Source organism: Thalia democratica, chromosome 6 (assembly GCF_965202585.1).
Source record: "Thalia democratica chromosome 6, ktThaDemo2.hap1.1, whole genome shotgun sequence".
NCBI classification, from domain to species: domain Eukaryota; kingdom Metazoa; phylum Chordata; class Thaliacea; order Salpida; family Salpidae; genus Thalia; species Thalia democratica.
Genome location: NC_139170.1, coordinates 31,339,666 through 31,365,993, shown reverse-complemented (window position 1 = coordinate 31,365,993; position 26,328 = coordinate 31,339,666). Strand labels below are relative to the sequence as shown.

Below are 26,328 nucleotides of genomic sequence, written 5' to 3'. Positions count from 1 at the left end.
AATAAAAGAGTTCATTTTGTTTAGCTTTACTAGTTATGATTACTCATAATCAATATACTCATAAGCAATGTACTCAAAACTTTTATTAAACAGACTAGACAACTTTGTTCTTGCACATACTAGTAACTTACCTTACAACAAAGTTTTCCAAACAACCTTTCAAAAACGTGCTGTACAGTAACTATGATGATACTTGTTTGAAAGTTGTAAACTACATTTAAACACAAATTTTGTTATTTTTCAGTGTATATGAAAACTAGTTTAACAGGTAAGTAGTTTAACATAAAATTAGTGTTTCAAACAACTGATTCAAGGTGTTATACAGTTTAAAAAATAACTGATGCAATTTTGCTCGTTAAACTTAAACCTTGATCAAACTAAGAACTTTAACTTTGCAGATTTCAACCGAATAAAGTGTGCTGATAAAAGTGAACAAATGGATTTGGTTGTAAATTTTCCGAACAAAATAAAGTTAATTAAATTCAAAGAAGTAAATAAGTCGAAAAAGCTTATGCACACTAGCACTAAATTTGAACTTAAACAAAAGCTGATACCTTTTGGATGAAAAATTATACGTAAAAAAAGAGGTTGGTTTATTTTTTAAGCAGCATTATATACAAAATAAAATCGAGTAAGAAAATCGAAATGAAAAAGTTTTGAAATAAGATTGACAAACTTAGTGTTTGAATAAAGCTTTGTTTACAATCAGCACTCATAACCTTTCAATCTATCTTTGAAACTTTTTAACTGGAAAATAATGCAATTAAGTTTTTTTTTCAAACTTTGTTTTGTCACTTCTCATAAATTTAAAGTCAGTCGAAACAACATAGAACAACTTACTACTTTCTTGACACATATTTTGAAACAACAACAGTACTGTTTTTTAAAGTTTACGATTGAAGTGTTTACCAAGTTAAACATGTGTTTTAACTGCTTTACTGCTAATAGTGATTTCCTAGTTTACTCAACCTAGATTAATCATAATGTTCTGTACCATTTATTTCATTGACTAAATGTTTTGCTTTTCAAAATTCGTAACTAGTTATCTCTAACTTACTGTTAATGTAGTTAAAAACACAGCTTAGGATAAGTTACATTTTATTCTCGGATGTCGTTAAGAACATAGCTGTTGTAGCAATAACATATAAACTTGAAACAAAGTAACTGTTATCTTATTAAATTATAGACCATATAAAACAAAGTATTTGCTTGATTTAAAGTTTTACATTGTTGTTTGCCTATTATGGAACTTGTACCATCACATAATAAGCTGTAAAAAATGAAGGCTAAAAAAGTTTTGGTTTTGCTTTGTCCAGTTTTTTTTCTTCTTTAGATTTATAAAAACTACACAGCTTAAAGCAACAAGTTACAGTAATTTTAGTTTTCTTATGTATAGCGTACATAAGGGTAACAAACAAGTGGTAACAAGTTTTTTACTTCTTTTCTTTGTACCATGTTTTAGCTAATCAATTGGTTTATTTCATATGCTTGACAAGATTAGAAAGCTTAAATCAAGTAAGTAGATGTAATATAAACGATTTATATATACAAGTTCATCATTTTATTAAGGTATTTTGTTTTGTAAATTGTGTACTTGTTAATAGTGTTCTCTTTCTTTTGAACAATCGATGTTGTTTACATTTATGTGTTACACCAGTTTTGAATTGTTAAGCATGTTTCAGTTGTAGTTTAATTGTAATTGAACAGTATTTTTTAAGGACACTAAACATTGTTTGTTATTAACAGTTTAAAACGTTTTCAGTTAATAAGTCAAAGTTTTATTTTTATTTCTGTTTAAGCGTACTATTTTCATTGAAAAATACAAATAGATTTTACAGTGACGTAGGCACAGTTTTTTTTTTAATAAACTAAAAAACAAATGAAATATTGAATTAAAAAATGTCCACAAAGTTAATGAGAATAAGTTTTATTTGGAAAAGAAAGTTAAAAGGAAAAAGGCCACGAAAAAGACACTCAAGTTAGTTAAAGCTTTTCACTAAGCATTCGATAATAGTAAGCAATAAAGTAAGGATTAGAGCAGTTATCTAGCCAGAGTTCCCTTCTTAACAGTTGCATAAAAAAAGTATAGTAGAGAAATTTGGCAAGCTAGGTATTTAATAAATAATAGGTTTTATAACTTGGAAGAAAATATGTTTTTGATTCTTTATCACCACAAAGTTGATTAAGTATGTTTATTTGTGTTGTTGAGTTTAGTAGTCATTAGTAGCTTGTGTAATTAATTGGTGATCCACCTAATCTTTAGATTTAAAAAGTACATAGCTTAAAACAAACAAGTATCGTCGTTTTGAGTTGTCTCATACATAGTTTAAAAAAGAGTTACAAAAAATTGTAACAAGCTGTTCTTTTTTACCGTGGAATCATTTTGTAATTTGTCATAGCCACAGAAAAAATGAGTTCAACAAAACAAGTATGAGCTTTGTAAGCAGAAAGATTATTTCAATTGTATGTTTGTTTTAAACAATCACTGTTGTCTACATTAGTTTCACTGTTCAACTTTTAAACAGTTTTTTATTGTTTCATTTGCATTCTGATAAATAAAACTAATACTTATTTGACAATCAGACCTTAAATAAATATCATTGAGCATTTTTAGTATCAACGCAAAGTAAATTTTTCTTCTCATTTAATATAATGTCTTATTTAAGCATAAATTTTTATTTAGTGACAGATTGATTTTTTTATTAAACTAACAACAAATATCTATTGAGTGTTTGAAAAACAAGTTTACAAAGTAAAATGAACTAGAATAAGTTTTGTTTAAACAATAAGTTAAACAAGAAAATTCCCATTAAAAAATATTTTTACCTAACATTTAAATACTAGTGAAGCAGAAAAACTTATTCTACATTATCAAAAGTAGTTTAAAATGTCAAGTGGAACTACAAAAACTAAAGTAAGTGTAACTAACTAGTAGAAATAAAAACAGAGAAATTCAGTTTTAGAAAGTTTATTTAGAAGTTATTGAAATACACTAACTGTTACTTTTTACCAACACGCACAATGTAGATACAAATTTGTACATTTTTTTGTCGCTTAGTTTAAGCTTGTTAGACACTGTTTACTCGACATTAGTAGCTGCTTAAATCAACTGGTGGTCCTGATTACTTTAGATATGTAGAAACATAACTTTCAACAAACTACTAGAGTTGTTAAAGGTCAGTAAGTTGTGTCATATCTAGTTAAAACAAGTACCTTTTACATTGAAAACTAGAATAATAAATTACTTAAAAAAGTACAAGCAGTTACTTTTTTGTGTTTTACCAAGTTTCAACCAATGAGCTGGTTTGTTTTGTGTGTTTATGTTTTGAATTGAAAATGTTTCTTGAATATGCTAAACAGAAGTTAGCTTTGAAAGAAGGAATATGTTATTTTACTTGAAAAACACATCTGTAATTTTTTGTTTTGAACAACCATTTTTGTATTCATTTATGTATTCGTAACTTTTTAAAACGTGTTACATGGCTTCAATTGCAGTTAAGTTGATAAGAAGAACTCGTTTAAAAAGTTAAAGCTCGGTTGTGTTACTAATAATCAACAACAACTTAAAATAAAGTTACAACTAAGTTTTTGCATGTTATAAGTGATATACATTTATGTTTAAAAAGATGATACTTTTTTGTAAGCACTTATTTATTGAATGTTTCAACAGAACTTCAGCAAATGAAATGTTTTGTACAAAAAGTATTCAGATGAAAAATCTTACGGACAACAAAATCAAGTTAGTTAAACATCTTTTACAAACCATTTGATAACAAGCACTACTACTGTTTTTAGACTAATGCAATGCTTTTTCTACAATATAACGAGTTACAAGTTTATAAAGTATTTGAAACAAAAAAAAAAGTGTGTTCATTCAAGTATATGAGTTTTTAATTTACACAAATAAGAATTTATTTGTACTAAGCTTATATTCTTGTACTTTAAGTAAACATGAACAGCTGGTTCTATTCAAATGGTGGTCCTAAAAAGGACCGGTTGTTTAGCGTTTATTTTGAGCTGGTGTATTTGGTAACAGCTTTAGTTCCTTCTGAAACTGCGTGCTTTGACAACTCGCCGGGGAGCAAGAGCCTGACAGCAGTTTGAATTTCGCGGCTGCTAACAGTTGACCTCTTGTTGTAATGAGCCAAACGTGAAGCCTCTGCTGCAATGCGCTCGAAGATGTCGTTGACAAATGAGTTCATGATTCCCATTGCCTTGCTGGAAATTCCGGTGTCGGGGTGCACTTGCTTCAAAACTTTGTACACGTAGATGCCAAAGCTTTCTTTGTTCCTCCTCCTTCGCTTCTTCTTGCCGTCGACCGGAGCGGTCTTGGCTACTGACTTCTTCGCGCCTTTGGTTGCTGTCATGATGATGCGTGGACCTCTGTCTCGGCACCAGTTTATATACTGAAAAATTATGCAAATTAGCAGTTTCCTATATCGTATTATTTCGTTACGGACGTATTTTAAGAGAAATTTGAAAAATTGGACTTTTAGTTTTACTTTTGTCCGCTTATTAATTTCATACAGTGTCTTTTTATCCCGATATGGCCACTGGCGGCGCTATTGAGTAAAACCACCACGCCCCCACCTACCACCCTTATAGTTTAGTTGTTTATGAATTCTTGAGTTTTACCTTAAAAATGTTAAAGTTCCAGTTACGTCACTACTTTATAATATTTTTTGGAGAAAATTTTACATATTAAAGTTGTAAAATTTTTAATTGTAAAACTGTAAATTATTGTAAAATGTACATATTATGCTTTTTAAAAAAGCACTACAAATAAATCTATATTTAACGTAATTCTAAGCAAACCTTGTGTTTTTTCAAGTTTGTAATTAAAGTTAAAAATGCATAACGTTTACAGTTTTTACCTTTAATTATAAACTTTAAAATAAACCAGAAATCTTAAAGTCATTCACCTAGCTTTAATAAGTAACATTTAAAGAATATGTATATTCATACTTGTTTTAAATAGGTTGTACAATAATCTCATTCTTTAGGGCTTATTAACATTTCAAACAAATTAGTATCTATAACACTTCTACAAACAAAAAGTAGTCCAATTAAACGTTTCATTTGAGTTCTATTTAAAAAGTTCCATTCAATTTTCATTACATTTAAGCTTTCTTAAAAATTTCAATTTTTTAGTCGAAAAACAAGTCTTTAAAACACAATTTACAACAATATTAAACACATTTTTTTGTAGCGCGAAAAGCAAAAGGATAAGTTCTAAAATAAAAATTTGGTTCATTATAGAACTGATTTAACTGATAGTACTATTAAAAGTTTTTCAAGTAACTACTTTAATACACCACATATTTATTATTTTCTTGAACAACTTGTTTTTCAACTAGGCTGTCATTTATTGATAGTTATATATTATGATATGTTTACTTATATACTATATTAATATTCATGACAACCTTAAATATTTTTGCATTTTTTATAATAAACAAGTAGAATGAGTTTTAATTTTCATTTGTGGTTTATAATAAATTCTACCACAGTTTAAAAATAAGGATCTTTTCTACATTTACTTGGCTATTTTAAGACTTGAACAAATTAATCAGCTGTAGCACATATATTCTGACATGTTATGTTTCATATAAAAATACTAACATAACTTTTACTATAAAATAAATCTCAGTGAGAACGTAATAAAATATTTTTTAGAAATAAAATCATACAAAGCAAAAATTTTAACTAGAACACCATTTAAAAAATTCATGTCTGTGTCTGTTCTGTTTTTTGTATTAACTTGTTGCTTTAAATAAGGTGATTTAGTTTTTTACTGCTGATTTTTATACTTAAAAAAATTATTAAAGCATACTTACAACGGTGTATTTTTTATAACAACTATTACCTTTTTACTGATGTTAAGTATATTTATACCAAAATTTTGTCAAAATAAAGTAAAATGTGGTGTGATTTATTTCAAAAATTGTTATCTATAACTAATTTTAGATATTACTAAATAGCTGGAAAGTTACAAAGCAAAAACTTGAATTGGTACCTTTATCATAGCTGTTTCTAAACACAGTTTTATTTGTTGTGAGATACATTTATAGACCGTTTGAATTTTTTGTTACCTTTTTTGTTTAGTAAGTGTTAACTTTCATAAACGTTAGATTTTTTTATAAGCTGAAACTTAGTATGTCATGGTTTTATAAATTTATTTATAAATAAATATATTTTATACATCACAACAAATGACAACTATATGATCAATAATAATTTGGTCTAAAGAACTGTTTTTCTTGACCTTAAAGTTTATAAATTGATAATTATATACCAGCTTTTAGTGTGTCAAATTAAAAAGAATTGCCAATAAAAATGCTTAGTGGTTCTCAAAAAGCTGTTGGTTAATAAAGAAAACTATCTGTGCACATTAAATAAGTAATTAAATGTTTGTTTTGTACAATGCTTTGAAAATAAAACTAAGTTATTTTCTTTTCATTTCGTTTCAAATTTAATGTTGGACCTAGCTACTGGCTAACAAACAAAGTACTATACTATCATAAGAGGGTAACTTGAAAAAATTGTAAACAGTATCCATATTTGCTGAGTTAGCTTTTATAAAAAAGTTTTTTTAATTTTTAATCTACATCATTTTATTAACCCGTTGTACCTAAACATATAACAAATAAATAAATATTTTGTTTAATACACCCATTTAATCCTTCACCGGCACCTAAGAAGAGTGTGTATTGCACGAAGATTGAAGCTCTGTCAAAAAGGTCAAATTATTCAATTTAAAGAATTGAAAAAATATTGAGCCACTTAAAATGTATTGAATATACATTAGATGATGGAATTTTATTTTTTATGGATTGATATTTTACTGAATGGTAGATCACATAATGGTTAGTGTTTTTGAATTGCATTTTAACAAAAAGTACAATACATAAATTTAAAATATAAGTTTTGTAATCAACGATTCTATAGTTGGCTCCATATTCAAAGGCTAAGATTCATATTCAACACTATTTGAAATATCTCTATTTTTACTGATAGTATCCTTGTAATATTTCGTACAGCTAATCTAATAAACCTTTTTTCTTTGGATTATAAGTTTCAAAAAAAAAAAACAATTATTGACGTCATAATCGGCTGTTTAAGATGAAAATGTTGTATAGCCATTATTTATCGTACTCTATTTGAAATATCTCTATTTTTACTGATAGTATCCTTGTAATATTTCGTACAGCTAATCTAATAAACCTTTCCTCTTTGGATTATAAGTTTCAAAAAATAAAAACAATTATTGACGTCATAATCGGCTGTTTAAGATGAAAATGTTGTATAACCATTATTTATCGTACTCTATTTGAAATATCTCTATTTTTACTGATACTATCCTTGTAATATTTCGTACAGCTAATCTAATAAACCTTTCCTCTTTGGATTATAAGTTTCAAAAAATAAAAACAATTATTGACGTCATAATCGGCTGTTTAAGATGAAAATGTTGTATAACCATTATTTATCGTACTCTATTTGAAATATCTCTATTTTTACTGATAGTATCCTTGTAATATTTCGTACAGCTAATTTAATAAACCTTTTCTCTTTGGATTATAAGTTTCAAAAAATAAAAACAATTATTGACGTCATAATCGGCTGTTTAAGATGAAAATGTTGTATAACCATTATTTATCGTACTCTATTTGAAATATCTCTATTTTTACTGATAGTATCCTTGTAATATTTCGTACAGCTAATCTAATAAACTTTTCCTCTTTGGATTATAAGTTTCAAAAAATAAAAACAATTATTGACGTCATAATCGGCTGTTTAAGATGAAAATGTTGTATAACCATTATTTATCGTACTCTATTTTAAACATCTCGCTTAAAAGTTTCTAAACTTATTCTTTAATATAACTAACTGATATAAAAGTTTATCACCTTTCTCTTACGAGTTTAGGTTATAGACCAATTTATATTAGACGGATTTCTAGCAACTTTAGATATAAACTTAGTTTTAAGCACGGATTTTAAGTCTAAGTAAAAAAAAAATACGGTTGAAACTAGATCCGGTTACATGTAGTAACCTTTGGTTTAAAATTATTGAACAAAACTCATATAAAACAATTTGTACTATTTATTTTGTACTATTTAATTTGTACTTATTTAGTCTAAAGAAAACCAAAGTAAAAGTAATGTTGTAGTCCATTTGAAAGTAATGTGCCATTTTATGTACAGTACAAAAAGTTATTTTCTTAACTATTTTACTAAATTTCTTTTATTATTACGTCATTATAGAAATACTAATATTTCCGGTTTACCATAAACTAAATGTTACATAAAAGTTATACCTATCAAATACTTACCTGTCTTAAGTAACAAAAATGTAAAAAGATTCACCTATATATGTATAACCATTATTTATCGTACTCTATTTGAAATATTTCTATTTTTACTGATAATATACTTGTAATATTTCGTATAGCTAATCAAATAAACCTTTTCTCTTTGGATTATAAGTTTCAAAAAATAAAAACAATTATTGACGTCATAATCGGCTGTTTAAGATGAAAATGTTGTATAACCATTATTTATGGTTATACAAAGCTTTGAAGTTGAGAATTATCGAAAAAAACTAGTATTTTAAACAATTTTTCAGGTAAAGTCATGGAATTTCGATTTGACACAAAAAATCTACCATATAAATATTGTTTATTAAAAAACACATGTTAAGTAGCTTAACAGTTTATTTTTAATTTTTCTATATTATTTAAGACAATTATTTTTACCTTTAACTTAACTTTATACTAAAAATAGAATCAAAAAGTTGTATTTTTAAAACTTTTCTATTCGTGCATTGCACCTTTGCTTTTAAAATGTCTTTACCCATTGCTTTGTTTTGTATTGAAACTAAACCTATAAACACTTCTAAAATGTCAAAATTAGTAAAATCACCTGATAAAAAATCAAAAATAAGCAATATCTGTTGTGTCAGTTCTCTCATCTTAACAGATTGATTTAAGTCCTAATTTGGTTTATGCGGCTAAATAATCTTCAGAATTTTCATAAACACTACTTCTTGTTAATATTGAAAAGTTAACAAAAGTGTGTTATTAACTCCAACACAAGTTATCTAAATCAGTTTTCAACTCTAAACGTAATCTTTTTTTAGTAATTACTTTTGCTACTTTATAACTTGCCTAAACAGTTTTTTCTAATCAATATGTAGTTACTGAAAATAATTATGTGCGTTTTTAAAACTGACTTAAGCGACTCCAAACTAACGTGGTATAGTTTTTATAGATCGTCTTATAACTCACATTTAGTCTTTTTAAGTGCAATGTTTTTATTGCAGATAAAGAATTGATATAATGCTCAATAAAAAATAGGTTTTCGTAATTTATTAATAGCTTAACAACTTTTTATACAATTGTTAAAAGTGTTTAAAAACTTAATTGTCCATTCAATCTGAATTGTGTTAGTTTTTTTATTTACAAAAATTAATTTACTGTTAATAAACTTCGATAACACTTTGTTTTGTGAACTTTATTTTAAACAGGGTTGACTAACAGGGTAGTTTGAAAATTAAAAAAACTCAGACTAGGTTAAATCTGTTCAAGAAATTTCTATAAAACTCAGGAGTATCTGAAACTTTTATTTCAAACACTTTGAATACATCTTCGAATTCTCAAAATAGTTTTTATGACTGTAGTGTAGTTTACTAATTGTAATTTTTCATGTCTACTTACATATTGTGCTTTTTTATAATAATGATATTTTAGTTATGTATTTAAGCTTGATTAACAGAAAGTCTTTAGCTATTTTAACTTTTAATAAACTTTTAATATAGTTCAGACATTTTTGATTTTAAAGTGGCAACCGTGTGTTAACAAAATATTTTATAAAAGTATTCAACATTAGTTATGTAAAAAAATTGGTTTAGCTTATCTACTTAGGTATTAATTTTATTTTATTAACTAATTACTGAATTTTCAAAAGAATGCAAACTTTAAGACGCAAATACTATTTTCAAAAGTTTATATTTTTAAATATGAAAATGTGGTTCAAAACATAGAAAAATGTTTAAAAGTGACCCATAAATGTTTTTTAAGCTCGGTTTTTGTAGAAAGTTAAGTTGTAAGTAAAATACTAAAAATAACTTACTAAGTTTAACTCATTAAGTGTTTAAGAAAGAACATATTTTATAAAGAATGATATATTTAAGTATATTAAACAATGTAAATTTTACTCAAGTAGATATCTATATATTAAATAGTCATTCTATGTGTAGCTAAAAGTCATTTAAAGTAATAAAGTGAATAAAAGTAAAACTATCTCTGGTGTGACCAAACAGTTATTTTCTTAACTATTTTACTAAATTTTTTTTATTATTACGTCATAATAGAAATACTAATATTTCTGGTTTACCATAAACTAAATGCTACATAAAAGTTATACCTATCAAATACTTACCTGTCTTAAGTAACAAAAATGAAAAAAGATTCACCTATATCTATACTTTTTAAGTCTAACAGGTCTATATTTGTTGATGCTGCAATAGAAGCAATGTTTTTAGAAAATTTGAAAGTAAATGAGAATGAGGCTTTTAATTTGTATTTGAATAACATTTACAAAAATCGAACATGGACAAAAAAGCTAAAATATGACTATGTTAAATGTCTCAAGATTATATGGAAAAACAACAAAGATAGTTTAACAAAAGAAGTTTATCAGAAAAAAAAAAGAGAAAAAAATTCTGTAGCTGGTAGCAAAGTAGTAGAAGGTATAAAGTATGTTAAAAATGATTCTATGAATATTAGAGAATGTGAGCTAGTTGAAAAAGAAAGTAATCTTAACAATACAAATGAAATAGACAAGTTTTCAAACAAAAAAAGCTTTTGTAGAATAGAAAGCAACAATGATATTGAAATGGTAAGTACTGAACTAGAGGAAATTGAAAATAGCCAATCTAGTGATGATAATTCTTCAGATTATCAAAACACTTCTGTATCTGAAAATCTAACTACAACAAGCGAAAGTGAAAAAGAGCAGGAAAACATAGAAAATTTATCTTTAAGCTTTAAAAATCTTAGGGCCATTGATAATATCAAAAAATGGTCAGTTTCCAAAGATGAAGTAAAAAAGTTTTTCAATTTTAGAATAAATAATGTAAAGAAAGATTGGTGCAACATTGTTTTTGATAGTTTTATAGTTAAGCACAACCCGTATTGTGTTCTAGTTTTTAAATATAAACATACAAAAGTAGAAAATTCAAGAAAAAGAAAAATGCCATTTTTTAGAGCAACGGCTCGTTGCAAACATTCGAGCTGCAAAACAAATCACACATTCACAATGAGAAAATTGTAAGTTTTTGGTTTTTCTTTATTATTTTTTTAATACTTGATTAAGCAGTTGTATATTTGCACAGAAAAATTGATGGTAAAACCTACATTGAATGTGTTTACACCTACAAAGGAAAAATATCACATCAGGTTGAAGAGTCTCATTCGAGACTCTTAAATAAGAGTAAACGAAGACGTGTCGCTGAAAAAGTAACTAACGAAGGCCAAACGCAACGACAAGTTGTAGAAGACAGCGTTCGTGTAGAGGGAGTAGAGGAACAGCTTCGTGGTGGTAACTCCACTGCTCGGTTATTAAAACACATTAGTACTTAAAAATATTATTTTTATATTAAGTTATATAAATTAATACATACTTTATTTAACTGTTCTTACATTTTTTAGTATACACAGTTGGCAACTAAGTCAAATCTTGTCTGAGCAACAAAAAAGTAAACACTACGACTGGTTTGATTTAGTTGAAGCAACTAAAGAGTTTTTTGAGAGAAATGACAACTCGAGTAAAATTCTGAAGGGATATATTCAACAGTTAAACAAAAAAACCTTCGGAATGTACATGTTTACAGAAAAAGGTATTAAAAATAAGTCATTATTAAAGTATAACACTATCTTTAACAGTAAAAGGTTAAATTAAAATGTTTTTTTTCTAGGTATCAAGATTCTGAAACACCATCTAAATTCAGAAAACCTAAGCTTATACATAGACGCCACGGGTGGTGTTGTAAAAAAACCATCAAAAATGAAGGGAAAAATTTTTTACTACGCCATAGTATTGCCTGGTGCTGGAAGAGGCAGACCATCTTTGCCAGTAGCCGAAATGCTAAGCAATGGTCACACAGTGCCAGATGTTTCAGGATTTTTAAGAAAATGGTTATACAATGTTAAAAAATTTTCAAAGCTGCTGCCATATAAAATTGAAACAGACTTTAGTTACGTGTTCATACATTCGGTATTAAATGTTATGAACACAGAGTCATTAGATGACTATTTATTAAGGTAAGTAACTGTTGTAAAAATACTTTTATAAACTTATTTATCTTTAATTCTTTAACAGATGTTACAAAGGTGAGTACAGAAACGATAAAGTTATCGTTCACGTTTGCGGTGCTCATATAATGAAGGCTCTAGCAAGCCACATCAACAGATCCAGTGAAAATAAAAATGCTATTCTTCTTTACAAACACGTTATGGGCAACATGGTTTGTAAAATTTTGTAATGTCAATAATGATTATTTTTTTATTAAAAAAGAATTATTACAGATTAACTGTGACAGCTTACAACAAATAAAAGTAATCTTTAAGCATCTATGTATACTGGCATTGAGCAGAAGCACAAGTAAAGCTACTGCACAAAGCTTGGACTATCTTCAAAAACTAGTAAGCACTGAAATTAATGAAGATAATGTTGAAAACAAAGTAAACAGTGATTTAGATGTGGTAAGCCAGAAGAATATGAATAATATGTCACTATATAAGAGAACTCCTTATGGGCAAATTTTTTGTGGTAAACTAATTTTTGTATAAGTCCCTTCTTACAAAATTTAACTAAAAAAAACAATTAAAACAGGAATTTACATCGAATTTAATGAAACAATCTCTAATAAAACGGAAATAAATGATAATCACTATTATGCCCCAAAACTACCTGATGCATTGGTCAGGTTCTATATGGGAGTTTTGCCGTTGTGGTGTGGCATACCGTTTCATAACCTTAGAATAAAAAGAGATACCAATTCTCATGTAGAGAACTGGTTTCGAATTTTAAAAAAATAATATTTTAGTAGAAACAGAAAACAAAAGAAACAGGTTCAAAAACAAACTACTAAGTATACAAGAGTTTCTACTGGAAGTAGAAAAATCTATAAGAGTAAGGTATACTATTTTATATTTAGTTATAATAAGAAAAGTAATAGTTTTTGAATAATGTCATTTTGTAGATATATAACGCACATGGCTGATAACCCAATCATTAACTTAACAATTCAAAAAGATGTTGATAATTTTTATAAAAAAGAAAGATGGTCAAAGCGGAGAGTTCAGCCGAAAAAAGAAAAAACAAATAAAAATGCGACATACTTTTCAAAGATTGATTTAGATAAGGTAGAATTTTTTTATACTTTTGTAGATACAAAAATATTTTACAGGCATAATTTTGTTTTTATTATAGCTCACCAAGCCGAAGAAAAGTCAAGGAACAAACTCTAAAATAAAGAAAAACAGATATCAGCTAAATAAACAAGTAATTTGTTGTCATAATACATGTTGTCAATAATTGTTTTTATTTTTTGAAACTTATAATCCAAAGAGGAAAGGTTTATTAGATTAGCTGTACGAAATATTACAAGGATACTATCAGCAAAAATTGAAATATTTCAAATAGAGTACGATAAATAATGGTTATACAACATTTTCATCTTAAACAGCCGATTATGACGTCAATAATTGTTTTTATTTTTTGAAACTTATAATCCAAAGAAAAAAGGTTTATTAAATTAGCTGTACGAAATATTACAAGGATACTATCAGTAAAAATAGAGATATTTCAAATAGAGTACGATAAATAATGGTTATACAACATTTTCATCTTAAACAGCCGATTATGACGTCAATAATTGTTTTTATTTTTTGAAACTTATAATCCAAAGAGAAAAGGTTTATTAAATTAGCTGTACGAAATATTACAAGGATACTATCAGTAAAAATAGAGATATTTCAAATAGAGTACGATAAATAATGGTTATACAACATTTTCATCTTAAACAGCCGATTATGACGTCAATAATTGTTTTTATTTTTTGAAACTTATAATCCAAAGAGGAAAGGTTTATTAGATTAGCTGTACGAAATATTACAAGGATACTATCAGCAAAAATAGAGATATTTCAAATAGAGTACGATAAATAATGGTTATACAACATTTTCATCTTAAACAGCCGATTATGACGTCAATAATTGTTTTTATTTTTTGAAACTTATAATCCAAAGAGAAAAGGTTTATTAAATTAGCTGTACGAAATATTACAAGGATACTATCAGTAAAAATTGAAATATTTCAAATAGAGTACGATAAATAATGGTTATACAACATTTTCATCTTAAACAGCCGATTATGACGTCAATAATTGTTTTTATTTTTTGAAACTTATAATCCAAAGAGAAAAGGTTTATTAAATTAGCTGTACGAAATATTACAAGGATACTATCAGTAAAAATAGAGATATTTCAAATAGAGTACGATAAATAATGGTTATACAACATTTTCATCTTAAACAGCCGATTATGACGTCAATAATTGTTTTTATTTTTTGAAACTTATAATCCAAAGAGGAAAGGTTTATTAGATTAGCTGTACGAAATATTACAAGGATACTATCAGCAAAAATTGAAATATTTCAAATAGAGTACGATAAATAATGGTTATACAACATTTTCATCTTAAACAGCCGATTATGACGTCAATAATTGTTTTTATTTTTTGAAACTTATAATCCAAAGAAAAAAGGTTTATTAAATTAGCTGTACGAAATATTACAAGGATACTATTAGTAAAAATTGAAATATTTCAAATAGTGTTGAATATGAATCTTAGCCTTTGAATATGGAGCCAACTATAGAATCGTTTGTAATCATATCAACTATATCAACAATGTAGTTAGTTTTTAAAATGTACATAAGTCAAATGGTACTTAGTTTTGTGTGCTAAATCTCTTAAGTTATTTCAAAGAAAACTGAAGATTAAAAATTATGTTGTTGAAACAAAAATTTGTAAGCAAAATGTTTATAAAAATACATAAAGCTGTTTGAATACTTCAGGGTTAATACATGTCAAGCTATGTCATTTTAATTTTGGCAATAAAATGTTAGCTTTTGTTAGTTCAAATGCTTAAATACATGTGAATTATTCAAAGAACTTTGAAAATTTTATTTTTAGACAATATTTTTAATTTCCTACTTGATAAAAACTTGATTTTGTTAAATTAAGGCAAAACTGGCGAAATTTCAGGATTTTTCAATGAAAATTCCCAAGATTTTAAAAGAAACTTGAGAATCAGTTTATTTTTTGAAAAGTTTATACAATTTTGAATTTGTTTCCAAATCAACATTTGGTTTTTCTAGCCCAGCACTAGGCTAGCATTCTGAAAGTAAAATCTTAAATATGTCTGTAGTTGTTAAAAAAAAACTAAAAAATCATTTAATAATTATGCTACACAATTGAAATTAGACCTACAAACTATTTTCATACAATTATAAGCTCAATTTGGTATGCCAATCTAAGTTAAAAAAAAAAATCAAGTACAATCCCTGATACTTTCAATGTTCTGTAATAATAGTTATTAAAAAACTAGCTTGGTCAGGTGTACAAGGATTCAAATTCCAGCATTTCGAATTCTGTTAATTTTTATTTATTCTGAGTTCCCTTTTTTAGAATATTTTTTTTCAAAAGTTTGTTTTTATCTATCATCACAGTTTTATTAGTTAGACCTTTGGGTTCAATTTTTTCTAAGAAATTCTGTTTTTTGTTGCTATGGATTTATTTTTATTTTTTTTTTTAAAGTTCTTTTTTATCATTATAATCTTATTAACTAGACTTTTAGGTGTATTATTATTATTTTAAATTATTTTAAATTATTTTTTGCTTGGCCTCATGTACATTTTTATTAGAATTTGTATTATTGCACTTTAAAATGTCAGAGTCAAGTCACAATCACTGAGTACAATTGTTATTTAATTTATCTAAAAAGTCACAACTTTATAAAGCTTTGAAAAAAAATGTTATCCTAAAATTTAATTAAACATAAGATGTGTTGTTCTTATTATTAAAATATCAAATGTAAAACTAAAGTAGTGATATTTTTGAACTTAAGGGGCTTAAAATTGTTTATTTATTTTTTTTAAAGATAAGCTTTTAAAAATTAACATCTATATATTTCTATTGAGTCTAAGCGCATAGAAAATTCTATTTCAGTAAAAATATATTTTCTACTTAAAATTTTAACCAATCTTTTTCAAATATTTATATCTTAAATGTTATTATTATACTATATATACTATTATTAAAATTTAGATAATTGTTCAAAATATAGGTTTAATTGTTTGCTAACAAAAGATCCTAGTGAAGTAACTTCACTGGAATATAAATAAAAACAAATTATACAGTAATCTTCTCTATTCTACCAACATATGTTTCTGTGTGTCAACGAATCAACACACTTCAACTGGGTTGTTAATGGGAAAGATAACAGATAAAAATTTAGATATAAATAATCCTTTATTGAAATTTTCAATGCTCAAACTTTTTCAATTTTTAAAAATAAAAGTTTAGTAAATTTTTGTAGTTTCCAAGAAAATTGACAAAAAAAAAACTGGTTCATAAAAAATTACTTATAGTTACTTTAATGTTTCAAATAATTCAAAAACCAATATTAATTTCTTTAAAAATTTTATGTCTTTAATTTACATGATTTCTTAATCTTAACTTGTTCTAAATTTATACAAAAAAATGACATTTAAACATGCGATTTAAAATCCCACTTATTAATTCTTAAATGAGTTCTAAAAAATATGTGTCTGAACATTAAGTTACTTATCAGGTACTATTTATGAATAGTAATTTTGAAGTTGTTTGCATAATTAGGTATCTTTTATAAAGCTAAAGAAAGATTATAAACTTTAATATCACAAGCTCATATAAAGTACACCCAGTTATAGCTTTTAAAAAAACCAATTTGGCCACTAAATTTTTAAGAGATTTTGAAGAGAGTTTTTTGACCAAAATAACAAAAGTATTTCTTAAAAAATTCTTTAGAAATTTACTGTTTAAATTATTTTTATTAACTAATTATTTTTTTCTCATTTTTCTAATACCCTGGTACCCCTAACCTTTACCCTTGGTCGGTAACTTAGTTTTTTTATTTTATTAATAATTTTTTTTTTAACACTGTACCCTTACCCTCAGTCAATAATTTTATTTAATTATTTTTTTATTTCTAATAAAAATTCTTTATTTATTGCATTTATCAATAATAAGTTTTGAAAATTTAGGCAAAAGAAAACCTGGAATTTTAAACTAGTTTTACATGTAAAATAATAAAATTCAATTATATATCAAAATTTATCTTAAAGATAAAAAATATATTTGTATCATCTAATTTTTGGTAGCTGTCAAGTTTGCACGAGCATACAAAATTGCACAAGGGCACAAAATTGCTCAAAGACACTTTTGCACAAGGGGATAAAGTTGCACAAAGATAAAATTGCATAAAGACACTTTTGAAAAAGCAGGCAATTTTGCACAAAGACATTTTTGAACGGGTTGAATTTTTTTTTCTTTCTATCACTGTTACCCTTGGTTGCTAACTTTTTTTTTCTTTCTATCACTGTTACCTTTGGTCGCTAACTTATTTATTTTTTCATTATTATTATCAACTTTGTCTTTGTACAATTTAGTCCCCTTGTGCAATTTTGACCCGTTCCCCTAATTTTATCTGTAAACACATAAAAAGTAGCTTTACAGTATCTTTTTAGTGTTGTTATACTATTTAAGAAAGTTTTTTTAATTTTTGTTTAATTTTACTTTATAACTATAACTCAGGGGCAAGCAGTTGGTGGTCGCGGGCCAAATTTCAAAAGTTTACAAAGTCGTCCCGGGCCGCAGTTTTAGTTTTAGTGACATTTGAATAATCTTTTGGTTTTAGTTTTAGTCACACTAGAGAAAAGTTTTACTTTTATTCACCTTATCATTTTAAATAACTTTTAGCTATACATAGAATAGCTATTTAAATTAAATTAGATAAAATTAGAATAAAGTTTACATTGACTAATATACTTAAATGTTAATAAACTATGTACTTTCATAAGCACTGACTTAGTTAAATTTAATACTTTTGTAATTTTACATACAATTTAACTCTCTATAAAAACCAAACTTGAAAGACAATTTATAAGTTACTTTTATATATTTGTTACATTGACTAATATACTTAAATGTTAATAAACTATGTACTTTCATAAGCACTGACTTAGTTAAATTTAATACTTTTGTAATTTTACATACAATTTAACTCTCTATAAAAACCAAACTTGAAAGACAATTTATAAGTTACTTTTATACATTTGTTATATTATCAACCCCTTTTTTCATATTTCTAAGAATGTTAACTTCAAAAAAAAGTTTTTGCGTGTTAAATAGTTTACATTCATTAAAAAATTTAGTAATTAGTTAATTTGATAAAATTAATACCTGTTTGTATTATAAAAAGCTAGAACAAATTCTTTAACATAATTAATTCTCGAATAATTAAATAAAATATCTTATTAGTAACTAGTCTTTTACATGGTTGTCACTTAAAAAGCAAAAATGTCAGAGTTGTATCAAACCAGCCTAAGTTCATTAAAAGTTTAAAAAGCTAGTAAATCGTTGTAAATCAATCTTAAGTACCTAGTAAAAATATCATCATCATTGAAAAGTACACAAAGTGTAAAAAAACAAGAAAAAACTATAATTAGTAAACTACACTACAGTCATAAAAACTATTCTGGGAATTCTAAGATTTATTTAAAGTGTTTAAAATAAAAGTATTACACACATCTGAGTTTTAAAGCTTTTAAAGTAGCCTGTTTGTGTAGCAACCCAGTTAAAAAAAGTTCACAACATAAAGAATTAACAAAACTTTTAACAGTGAACAAATTACATGTCAAAAAAATATAAGTCAGCTGGAATGGACAATTATCTTTTTTAAACATTTTCAACAAAAGTATAAAACTTAATTGAGTAATTAGCGAAGAGAAAAACCTCTTTTTTATTAAATATTACAGCAATTCTTTATCTGCAATAAGAATTTAAAAATAATAGTTGTAAAACAAAAGACGAGCAACAAAAAAAAACGTTAATTAGGAGTTATTGCGAGAAACGATAAACAAACAAATCACCAAAGTCAGTTCCAACAAAGCACATGATTATCTTCAGTAACTACAGAATTATCAGAAAAATCTTGTTAAGGCAAGTTATAAAGTAGCAAAATTTATTATCAATAATGAGATACCGTTTTTAATTGAAAACTTTTTTAAAGAATTTTTGTTGGCAGTAATGAAAAACTTTTGTTTATTTCTTCAATGACAACAAAAAGTCCTATTTAGGAAATGCATTAAGGTTATAAAGTCGCCTAAATCAAATTATGACTTTAACCAATATGTTAAGATGAGAGCACTGATAGAAAAACTATTGCTCATCTGAGAAATTTCATTAGAGATGTTTTTTCAACTTTGACACTTTAGTATAATTTCTTGGTTTAGTTCAAACACGAAGCACAACAATCGGTGAAATTTTACAAGTAAAGGTGCAATGCACTAAAAGTTTTTAGAAGTACAATTCCTTCTTTTATTTTTAGTTTAAAATTTAATTAAAGTTTAAAAAGTGTCTTATAAAGTATATCAATATTAAAAAAAAATACTTTTAGCTACTTTAGTATATTTTTAAATAAAGAAATGTTTATTTGCTAAAATTTTTGTGTCAAATCGAAATTTCACTACTTTACATGCAAAAATTTTTTGAAACTCAAGGCTTTTTCAAAAATTCTCAAATTCAAGTTTTTTTCCAAAATTTTTAAGCATAAATTTTCAAGTTCAAAACTTGAACTTGATATATTATAACATATATTAAAACTGAAACTAACACTTTGGGTTGAGCAAAACTTACATCATAAGTTTTTTTTGCCACTCTTTTAAGCAAAAAAGCCAGCCTGAATTAACAAAAACATTCCTGATATTTTTGTATACAAAAAACAATTCTAGCCAAAAACTTATAAAATGACTTAGTTGGCCTGAGATTTGAATTCTTCAAATAGTGATAGTCTAAGTGTGTGTCAATGTTGATAAACTATCCCTAAGTCTAGTTTATATTAAATAGGTAGCTCCAAAAAACAGCAAATGTGTGTATTGATATGCAAAGCATAAAAGTTAACTCAGTTTGACAAAATCAATGTTAGAAAAATGAAAATGTATACATAACAAAAACTATATTAGTTTATGTCATTTATATTGTTTTAATTGTGTCTGTACAAATTTAGATATTACATGTAGAAAAAACAAACTTAGAAAATTATGCATAAACTAAACTTAAACTAACTAAAGTATTTTATAAAAAGTGGTTTAAAATATGAGCATTTTTTTAAGTTGGTGTGCATATAAATTAGTTCAAGTGCAAAGAAAACTTCTAAAAAATTAACATGTGTCAAAACAAAACTTAAATAAACCTTTTTTTCTTATCACTATGTTATTTTAAATGTTTTTAAACTAAAACATAACATTTACAAATAAAAAATATATAAAAGAAACTTTGGTATAAAAAATATTGGAAAGGATATCTAAGCTATAAAGAAATGACACTTTAGTTAATTACTGTGCATTACTTTTGTACAAAATGGAAAACATTTGCATTTAGTTTATTTGATAAATAGGTATAATATAACTAACTTTTTAAACTCAAGCACTCTTTTTTCAGATAATTACTTGCTGTTGTAAAATAGAAGTTATTATGAAACTCAGAAAAATATCCTGTTAGAATGCTAATCTGTCTTTTTCACATTTTTAAATTAAAGTAGCAAATTCTTCTAATTATTTTTAAATGTTATACAGAGACTTAAAACCTAACTAAACAAATTAAATCGAATTTCCGAAAAAAATTTTACTTGAAATACATTTTTGCTCAGCGGTCCACTTTTACATGCTCGCGGGCCACAAAATTTTCTTTCGCGGGCCGCATTCCAGTCAAAAAAATAACGTGCTCGCGGGCCGCAGATTTACCCTTCGCGGGCCGCAATTGGCCCGCGGGCCACAGTTTGCCGACCCCTGCTATAACTATGTACTAAAAATGAATCACAAAACTTATTTAAGGTGTTTATTGAAAATATTTACTAAAAACCTTCAGCAATCTTGTATTAAATTAGCCAAAAAAACTACAGTCAAACTATATTTCATTAAACTTTTTGGTTATAACTTAATTTTTTAAAAGATATTAGTTATAAATGGAAACTAATTTAACATTGCTGTAGACAACTTTATTTTTATGTATACTTGGTATTTAAAGGCAACATATAATAAAATGTAAGACTAAGACCATAATGGAAATCTAAGTGGAGTTAGTTAATTTAATTAACTTTATTTTGCTTTTTAGAGTTTAAGCTAAGCTACAAGGTACTTAATACAGATTTTTGAAATTAGTTTTTGAGGTAACCTATTAGAGTCAGAAGGTACTTACGGAGAAAAATATTAAGACAGTGTATAAATGAAAATCACAAAAAATCTATCTCCTACGTTTTTTTAGATAAATACCTTAGTTTTATGAAGTATTCCTTTATAGTTTTCATCTTTTGAAAATTAAAGATATTTTTGAATAAATAAACATTTTATGAATAAAACACCAAAAACTATTTTTTTGTGTAAAAAAGGAACCTTTTCATATAATTAGAAAATTTCCTACATTCAAATAAAAGTTTTTAAAGAAGAGCTTGCGAAAGTTTGAAGAAGATTGATTTAAAACTGTGCAAGGAGATAGACTTTTGAATTAAGTTTTCTTTTTTTTGTATTTCTGAATTGATCCTCCCATAAGGTACCATAAGGAACTTGCCAACTCTGACCTCCTGTATCTTTAAAACTAGCTTAATTTTTTTTTGAATGTAAAAAGTATTTGGTAGCTTATATAGAACTCTACAAAGTTTGACAATACTTAAAAAGTAAGTTGGACCAAGCTGTTAAGCTATAAAAAATAATAATAAATAACAAGCTATATTAAAAATTTGTTTAAAAAAATATTAATTAGTTTGTAAACAAATAAAACCTTTTTTCAGGGTACTTATTTTGGAAGATGTAAATATTTTAACTTTAATTAGCCTATGCTTGTGGATTAAAACATATTTTACTTATGTCGTATAAAACTTATTCCTAATTTAAATTCCAGTAGTACTTTTGATTTTATGGTAGTAAATCAAATAAAAAAATATTTTGAAATTTAACAAATAAATTTAAAAGCAAGTAAATTAAACTACTTGATAAGTTAAAAGTTTTTTAAGACTTAATATTTTAGTAAGTCTAGAAAATCTGAAAAAGTATTAAGCTAAATTCGAATAAAAGTGGAAAAAAATAATGCTAGATAAAATAAACAAGATAATTTTTAAAAATTATGTTTTATATAAGATTTTATGTTTAAGAATTATTATTACTTCTAAGCCATTGTTACCTGTTTTACTCAAACTATAAATGTTTTGTAATTATTATTTTTAAACTAAAAACCTATTAGCAATTTTGATTAAAATCTTTAAGTAATAATTTCAACAATAATACACAACTTAATTAAAACATATTAAATTTCAAAGTATTTTGATAATTAGAAAGTCATATACAGTGAAATTATATTAATTTTTGAATTTATTTATTTATTCAGGTATGATGGATTCTTGAGACTTAAATGAAGCCTTCCATTACTACCATCAAGTTTTGTTACATTCAATCTGGGAAATTTTGTGAGAAATAAGCAGTTATGTGTAAGTTATTTTTTTTGAATTAACTAAATTTGTGCTATTGAAAAAGAATACTAATTATTAACAAAAAATAATGATATTCTGTCATTGATTTTTTTTATTTGTGTTGAAACAATTTAGAAAAATCACTTTGTTTTTTTTTGATAAAAAAGTTATAATTTTATTTAAAATTTATTTTTACTGATATAAAAAACAATTCAACAAAGTTTCAGCTTTTGTTGTATTTTATAAAAAAATAGTTGTTTTAATTAAATCCAAAAAAAAAGATCATTAAAATTTAAAAAGTGTATAAAACAGAAAATTTATAATATACATAATGTTTTTAATTTATTTAGTTAAGTTATATTTATATAGTTGTAAACAGTTTTGCTGGTGAGAAATTTCTATATAATGGTATAAATTTATTTTTATAATTTTTTTTTTTAATTTTGTTATTTTTTCAGTAACATACAGTTATGCACTTATATTATAGATATAAACAAAATGTTTGTATGGCGAGCACATATACTTTTTGATATTTTAGATAGTTTTACTTAAACTTAAATTTATTTTTACTAATTTAAAAGAGTAAATTATTTCATGCATTATGTTTATAGTACAGCGCTCAATTTTTTTTTTAATTTATCATAAATTGTTTATATACCTTTGATGTTTAGCGACTTATGTAGACATAATTTTGTTTAACTTAGTCTTTAAGTAAAATAAAGAATTTATTGTTATTTTAAAACATTAGAGCTGCTATTTTTTCGATTTTTTTTTGTAAAGCGGTTTGATTTTATAATCATTATGTTTTAGTTTAGCGGAATAAAAATATTTGGAAATAATTCAACTTCATCAAAACTTGTACCACATCTCTTACTGTCATATTGTCAAAATTATTATGTCCTAAATTTAGCAATTATTTTCTTTACAAATCTGCATTTCAAACGTATAATATAGTACTTTTGAACTTTTGAACCTTTTTCTAGAAGGACGTTGCTTTAGTAACTTAAATTTCAATAACTTATATTTAAGAAATTGAAGAGATGTAAATTATAGGGTTGCCACATACTCAGAACACTCAAACTAACTAGTTTATTTGAAATACTTTATGAGATTAAGTTTCTATGACTAGATTGGTTTAAACTTTGAGAAACTCACAGTAGTTGGTTTTTTTTTTTAAACTGAGGTGAAAAATAGTTTTATGGTATAACTTATATGTAGATTTAATTTTAACCTTTTGTTAACTTGTATTATTTCTTTTATTTTTGTTGAATTTATAGATTTGATTTAAATTAACCCATAAATGCTCTGCTTTGCAGCTAACTTTACTTAAAATATTTTTTTTTACTAGAAACTAGAATACTATAATTATGAATTAATTGTTGATGATAGCAATAGTAGTTTAGGTTAAGAAGTAATTTGTGTTACAAACTTATTGTAGTTTGTTGTTTTGTAAAAAAAGACATTTTCTTTGTGTTTCTTTTATATAAATATTTTTTTATTTGTTTAAACAACAGGTTTAGTTGTTTGTAATATATTTTGAAGGTATGGTGTAGAACTAATACAAAAATAAACTTGATTGCTCTGAATTCGTTTAAACACTTTTAAAAAACTTTAATTTTTATAAGATTTTTAAAAACTTTTATAAAGTAATGCATAAATGATTTTATGTTAATATAGTGCAGAGGTTTCCAATGTGGGTAATTTTGATTATCAAGAAGCAAAAAAATAAATTGATAATGAATTTATCGTGGCAATGTTTAGCAAAGAGGGGAAATTGTATTTTTAATTTCTGCTAATTTAGCGATTATGAAAATGAAACTCAGATGTAGAATGTACTTGCAGTCATGTTTTAATAAAAAAAAAGACTATATAAAGTTTAAGGTCAAAGCATATATCTCGGACGCTCAAAAAGTCTTAAGATAATCAATAAACTCAGGCTAGTTTATAATTACTTATAACAGTTTTGGTCACGAAGGCTTTTTTTTTCTGTTTTTAAAAATAACAAACAAAAAATTTGTTCTAGCTCCACCATAGCTGCTGTGCAGTATTTTACATATTAAGCTTATAATATTAGTTTACAAAATTTGTTTATTTGTTTGTTATATATTATCTTCTGATGAGTAGTTCAATTTATCCTAGTAAATATAAAAAAACTTCAGTGAAAAAAATGCACACTTATATGTATATATCTCTGCCAAGGTTGTTGAAACAATTATCCTTGTTGTTTTAATTTAAGACTTAAATCTAGCTTGGTATGGTTTATAAACGTTTCATGTTTTCTTCCATTTTAATAGTAATTACAGATGTAAACGTAGTGCTAGTTGATTAACTGTATTTTCATATACAACTTACCATGTGCATAAGTGTAGCCGAGTAGCAAAATTTTTAGTTAAATTTTTTTTATGGATTTTAAAATGAAAAAAAAAACTTAATTTTTTTAAACAATTCTAAAAACTGATAATTTTATGAACATTCGCATACTAAGTACCTAACAGAAAGTGTGTGTATGAGTTTAGACATGTTTAGTGTGAATTGTTTCAACTAATTAGCTTTGCTTTAGTTATAAGTTAGTAATTACAACTTGCATTTAGAAATTTGTGAATGAATGAAAAAACATAAGAAACCCTTCAGCCAATTGAACTAAGCTTTACAGAGATCAATACAAGCACAAATAAATAAATAATTAACTTAAATGATGCGTATTACAATATTATTTTGTGGTGTAATACGTGTAATAAATTCATTGCATAGTTTTTGAAGTTAAATTATGTAAGTACCGAATAGAAAAAACCTACATAATTTTCCAAGAATAAGTCATGATAATATTTAATTTTGTTTGGTTTAATGATAACAATTTTTATTATGTTGTAGCATGAAGACGTCAACAACAACAGAGAAGGAAAATTTGATCGACACCTCAGAACAAAAATTGCTGTCATTACTGTTAGTATTTTAACACACTTTGCGTCCAATTTTAACGTGTATTAGTTAAGCATGAAAAATTTGATACTTAAAACTTTAATGAATTTACTTTGTAATCAATATTTATTAATTAAATCATCATTTGAAATATTTATAAGCTGTGTTTCAACATTTTTTTTGTTACTTTATTTAAGATATTTTCTATACAATTCAATTCGTGTTCAAAGAGTTGTTAGTTTTTATCAAAAGTTTTAATTAGTGTATAACGTTTTATACTGTTTTTTAAGATATTAAAATTATAGCATTTTTAGTATTAAACTATAAATTGTACAAAGTAAATCTCACAATTCATTAAAATTTACTTGTACATTAACTAAGTTTTATAAAAAATTATTAATTTTTAATTTATAACTTGTTCGAAATACTTATGCGCAAGTTTTATTTTTGCCATAAAAAATATTTTTATTACATTATAACAACGTATTTGTTTTTAGTTATCTTGCATAAATAATACTAAAATAATTGAATAAATAATATTCTCAGGTTAAAATATGTTTT

At 25.3% G+C, this 26,328-nt stretch overlaps 1 protein-coding gene and 1 long non-coding RNA gene across 2 annotated transcripts; one reads left to right on the top strand and one right to left on the bottom strand.

Moving 5' to 3' along the window:
• Nucleotides 1-4,007: 4,007 nt before the first annotated feature.
• Nucleotides 4,008-4,367, bottom strand: LOC145838956 (histone H2B 1/2-like). Its single transcript, XM_082946572.1, has one exon. It carries the CDS (start codon nucleotides 4,365-4,367, stop codon nucleotides 4,008-4,010), a length of 360 nt encoding a protein of 119 aa, XP_082802698.1.
• Nucleotides 4,368-6,740: 2,373 nt separating this feature from the next.
• Nucleotides 6,741-25,888, top strand: LOC145839505 (uncharacterized). The gene is made up of 3 exons (XR_014370070.1): nucleotides 6,741-6,866; nucleotides 22,767-22,866; nucleotides 25,720-25,888. It is a non-coding gene; the product is annotated as an uncharacterized LOC145839505 (long non-coding RNA).
• The last annotated feature ends 440 nt before the right edge of the window (nucleotides 25,889-26,328 follow it).